Source organism: Terrapene carolina, unplaced genomic scaffold (assembly GCF_002925995.2).
Source record: "Terrapene carolina triunguis isolate 2854851 unplaced genomic scaffold, T_m_triunguis-2.0 Scaffold58, whole genome shotgun sequence".
Classification (NCBI taxonomy): domain Eukaryota; kingdom Metazoa; phylum Chordata; order Testudines; family Emydidae; genus Terrapene; species Terrapene triunguis.
The window spans coordinates 5,114,590-5,119,888 of NW_020664409.1; the positions used below are offsets into that span (position 1 = coordinate 5,114,590).

The 5,299-nt window shown below is 44.2% G+C and overlaps 1 protein-coding gene across 1 annotated transcript in view; it reads right to left on the bottom strand.

The window, feature by feature from the left end:
* Positions 1–415: 415 nt before the first annotated feature.
* The window catches only part of STMND1 (stathmin domain containing 1), a 9,368-nt gene continuing 4,484 nt past the window's right edge, over positions 416–5,299 (bottom strand). Inside the window, exons 2-3 of the mRNA XM_026647313.1 lie at positions 1,138–1,263; positions 416–691 (exon numbers count right to left, since the gene is read on the bottom strand). Of these exons, the coding sequence (XP_026503098.1) occupies positions 416–691; positions 1,138–1,263 (402 nt within the window). The remainder of the gene's footprint in view (positions 692–1,137; positions 1,264–5,299) is intronic.

The window sequence follows — 5,299 nt, forward strand, 5'->3', positions numbered from 1 at the left end:
GGGAGCTTCATTGACACACCGGACACCAAGGTGGCCCACTCTCTAACGTGAGTGGGGAAACTGAGGCAGGGCAGATTCTGACACTGGGTTTGGGGAGACCCTGTTATATTTGTCTTTTATTTTTATTGTACAGTGTCAGCACAATTGAGGGGCTGGAGCAAAATCTTCTACTTCCTGGTTGCAGTCCTCTTCTTCTGCACAAACTCCGTACCTGTGTAACCCAGCAAATTTCAATTCATGCTCTTAACTTTAGGAGGGGAAAATGCAACCACCCCTCAATGCAAAATGGGAGAAAGTCTTATTGTTTTTTTCATTAAACATAGATGAAAATCCAGGCAATGACTGGAACAAATGAGTTTTGAATAGGACCCCTACGTTTCAAAGGCTGAATGTGTTGGAGAGAGATTTTTGCTTGTCAGAATGCTTCATTTAAATTGGTGTTATAAGTTGTATCAGACTCCACAGCACCAAAGTGTTCTGAATTGCTGTTTACAGTTTCGACAACTATTTCCTCCTTCTCCAGCAGAGTCTCTGTCTCCAGGTCGAATGATAAAGGCTGATCAATGTTTGTACCTTCTTGACCTTCCGAAGTTGAATAGCCTTCCTCATTCAGCTCAGCAGTATTTTGATGGGCAGTTGCTGGAAAAAGTCTGCCACTCTGAAGTCTTTCTTTCGGTTGCTCTTCTTTAGTCTGAAAAATACATTGCTTTGTAACGGGGGGGGGAAGTAGGAATAAACTGTATTTGAACACTCACTTTAACAGTTGCTTTTACCTTTCCATCTGAGTTTAACTGGAATTTTACTCCAACTGATTCAGAATTTGGCCAGTTTGCACAAAAGAAATGTCTCTCAAAACCACTGGGTTTTATGTATTTTGCTGCAGAAAATGGAAAAATGCTATTCTAGAATTCTCCTTTTTTGTCCCTATCTTCAGCACAATTTTCATACTCTGAAAACCAGAAAGCTTAACAGCCCAGTCCTGCAAACATCTGTTGTTGAGAGGGATGCTCCTTCCTGTGACATTGATGTCCATGTTTTACTAGCATTTTTCAGAGATGCAGCCTCCACTAGCTCAGATTTTAAATGGGGGGTGTTTTTTAGAAGACAAAACAATCCTATGTAGCAAAATTAAATTACCTTTCTTCTTTCTTCGGCAGAATTTTTAATGTCCTTCATTGTTAAAGCATTCACTTCCTTCTTTTCGATCTTAAGCTTTTCCAGCTTGGCTGGTGGTTTCTTTAGTGGCTTTTCCAGGGCTTCGCTCTGTGGAAAGACATTTTAAAAAATGACAATATCGTGAGTGTAGTGGGAACTGGCGCTGGAAGGAGCTGAATCTCATTCCACTTGTGCTGTGTCCCTTCCTGCCTCTTTGTGCAATAATTAAGTGGTTAACTTGGACATAAAAAAGGCTGGAAGCAGTAACATATTAAAAAAACTAAAGACCCAATTATGCAGCTTACTCCTGTTGGTGATCACTTACTGAAGTGAGTAGTTTCACTGTCGCATCCATATTAGTAAGGACTGTACAATCAGTCCCCACGTATTGGGAAGATTAAGCAACTGACACTGAAGAGGCTTATAAAAGATTTTGTTGTCACTTTATAATCACTTAAAAAAATGGTTTTCAGTATGTGCAAATTAGCAGCCCAATCTTGTAGCTATCTATTGCCGAGTGTAGTGGTTGCTGCTGTGACATCGAAGTCGTGTTTGACAACCTCAGAGACTGAATTCTGCTGTTTATCCCTATAAGAGGCAGTTGTGCAACCCACATTGCCCTGTCGATCTGTCTCAACCCTCACCTGGTGTGGGCTACCTCCAGGATGAAAGTTCATTCTCCCATGCCCGATCTCTCTGTGACCTCCCCATTGTCAATAACAGTGGGGTTACTTTGTGATGGGAAAACTGGATGGGGACCAGTTATCCATTTTCCAAACAGATATCAAATGGCAACAAGTTTCTGTCACTATTGAATTCAAACTAATAACCTCTGATGAAAAGCTCTGTATTCTGATACTAGTCCCCTGAGTCATCCAGTCACCAGATTCCATCACAAATAACTCTGCAAGTCAGGCCTCCATGCCAGAAGAATCAAGAATCAATTAGTATGGAGGATGACTCACTTAATGTGACTGAGGTGGATGAGGAAATCAGTAGGTGACTATAATGGAAGAAATTTGATCTACTGAAGACGTGTTGCATGCAAACGATGCACCAAAAACTCATGAATAATGACATGTTCAGTTGTCATAAAAACCTAAAATGGGACAAAATGAAGCTCTGAAAATGGTCTTCTTATCATTAATGAAGAAGGCCATTCTAACAGTGTCCAAAAGTGGAAACACTAGAGTACCTGGGACAGAGGCTGGGTCTGATACTGGGTTTGTGGAGGTCCTATTATACTTGTCTCTTATTTGTACTGTCGAGCCAGCACAACTGAGATGCTGGGGCAAAAAATTGCACTTCCTGTTTGCAGTCCTTCTCCTCCCCACAAACTCCATGCCTGTATACCGCAGCAAGTTTCAATTCCTGCTCTTAGCTCCAGGAGGGGAAAATGTAACCACCCCTCAATGCAAAATGGGAAAAAGTCTTATTGTTTTTTTCATTAAAGATAGGTGAAAATCCAGGCAATGATTGGAATAAATGAGATTTGAATAGGACCTCTACATTTCAAAGGCTGAACATGGTCAAGAGAGATTTCTGCTTGTCAGAATGCTTCATTTAAACTGGTGTTATAAGTTGTATCAGACTCCACAGCACCAAAGTGTTCTGAATTGCTGTTTACAATTTGGATAGCTATTTCTTCTATCCAAACTTAAGCGTGGAGACCATAAAAATGATGAATGTGGAATACATACTCTAACTAAACAGGAAATTCTGACAGCAGAACACTTCCCAAATCAGGAGAAAAAAAAATTATCTCCCAGCTGGATTCCTCAGTATGGGGATATCATAATGGGTTTCAAGGAGTCCACAAGTGAATGATACCAATAATGGACAAAGAGGAAATATTAACATGATTGAGGTGCACAGTGTATTGACAATTAGGAACTTATGATAAGTGGATCAAATACATGCAATTTGCCCTACTTGAAATCCATAGCTTTCCGGTTAATTTCTTCTAGACTCTCTCTTAATGAGATAGTGTTTATTCCTAAAACAGATTTGGAAAGTGGGTATTTTGCTATTAGTGATTTAGTTATAATAATTTTTTAAGTGTTCAGCCTTCCTGTATAAATGGCAAGGGTTGGGGGGAAAGAGGAGTATGAGTTTTGGACAAAAATTTAATGCGACTCTTCCTGAAAGAGGAAGAAACCTCTTCATAGATAAATTCAGCTAAACTCCGTCAAAGCACAGGGAAGAAAAACTGTTCTCTCTTAACTCGAGTATTGATTATGGTTATGTTTTTGTGTTGAAATGCTGAAACACCATCACCTGGGGGATATATCAATGCAATGCAACTTGGTTATCAGTATTTTAAGTGGCTCTCTTGGTGCTATGATTCCTGTTAGAATTCAATTGACTAATTTATATTGTAGCAGAGAGTGGCTCTCTCTGACCTGGTCTACTCTAGATTTATTGCCATAAAATTTCTCACTGTCTCTGTCAATGGTGTAGCTCCACTGGTGGCAGCAATGCTTAGAATACAGGGCTATCTAGTCAGTGGGTATTTTAACCACAGGGTCACCTAGACCTGCTCTGTGCAGGGTAAGACAAGGTGGTGATTAAAACATTGATGACTCCCAATATTGCTACCCCACAGGCGGAGCTGCATCAATAAGAGCAATATGGGAAATGCTATAAAACAGGGGTGGCCAAACTTACTGACCCCCCCGAGCCACATACGACTGTCTTCAGAAGTTCAAAAGCTGGGAGGAGCCTGCCAGGGCTTGGGGCTTCAGCCCTGGGGGGGATGCCTGCCAGGCCTCAGGGCCTCAGCCCCCCAGGGAAGGGGGTCTCGCGGCCTCAGCCCTGTGGGAGGCACCTGCTGGGGCTCGGGGTGTCCCACAGGGATGAAGACCTGAGCCCCGGCAGGCGCGCCTGGCAGGGCTGAAGCCCCGAGACCCTCCTCCCCGCTGGGCAGGCAAAGGCAATGCATGGGGGGACACATGGGGATTTTTGCCAGGGTTTGCTGTCCCCGCTCGCTCACATGATGCCACCGGGCCCCCTCCCTGCATGGTAGCTGCTGGAACTGGCAAGCTGGGAGTTGCGGTTGTGGGGAGAGGCAGTGGCAAACAGCTGGGAGCAGCAGGGAGAGCCACTGCTTTTGCTGCTGCCTCTCCCCACGGAGCTAAAGCAGTGGCCCCAACTTGCAGCTGTTTGCTTCACAGGGAGCTAACATCTGGGAGCTGCAGGGAGGGGCCATTGAAGGTAAGACAGGGGTATGCTGGGGAAGGGGGGGAATGTGACTCCAGCTGTTTAGGGGGTAACTTTAAATTGTGCCCCCCCCCACACTCTAAGCAGGCACCAGTCATCTCTGTTAGCCCCGCCATCCCACCGCAGGGCAGAAGCCCCGAGCTTCCTCCCTGGTAGGCAGAGAATGGGGGGCGGGGGGGAAGGAGGGGCTCTGAGAGCCACACTTTAACTGCAAAACAGATGCAGTTTGGCCACCCCTGCTGTAAAAGAAAGAAAGCATAGAGATGGCCTAGGATGTGTAAACTGTTGCGACTAGTCATGTAAGCACAGAAGTGATGGGTTGCTGCTGGGATGGCTCAGTCTTCAATATTTCTGTGCAAAATATTCTTGAAACCAACTGTGCAAGTCTCTCACAGTGGTGTCTTGTGCATGTGTGTGGTGCACCTCTTTCCTCTCCTTCCATGATACTAGCGTTGAATCCAGATTTTGCAAGTGCCCCTTGCATTTGTGCCAGGGCAGGCCAAAACTTCATATCTGAATACCCCCAAATGTTGAGTGATCAAAATCCAGTTTTAAATCATAGAAATGCAGTGCTGGAAGGCACTCTGACAGGTCAACTAGTCCATCCCCACCGCACTGAGGTAGGACCAAGTATACCTAGACCATCCCTGACTTTGGTTAGCCTGTGCTTCAAAACCTCCAATGGTGGGGATTCCACAGCCTCCCTTAGAAGCCTATTCCAGATCTTAACTATCTTTGTAGTTAGATTTCAGAGTAGCAGCCGTGTTAGTCTGTATCCGCAAAAAGAACAGGAGTACTTGTGGCACCTTAGAGACTAACAAATTTATTAGAGCATAAGCTTTCGTGGGCTACAACCCACTTCTTCGGATGCATATATGCCTGAGCCATCTATTGATTACCATAATCTTGTTTTGCCTTCATTCTC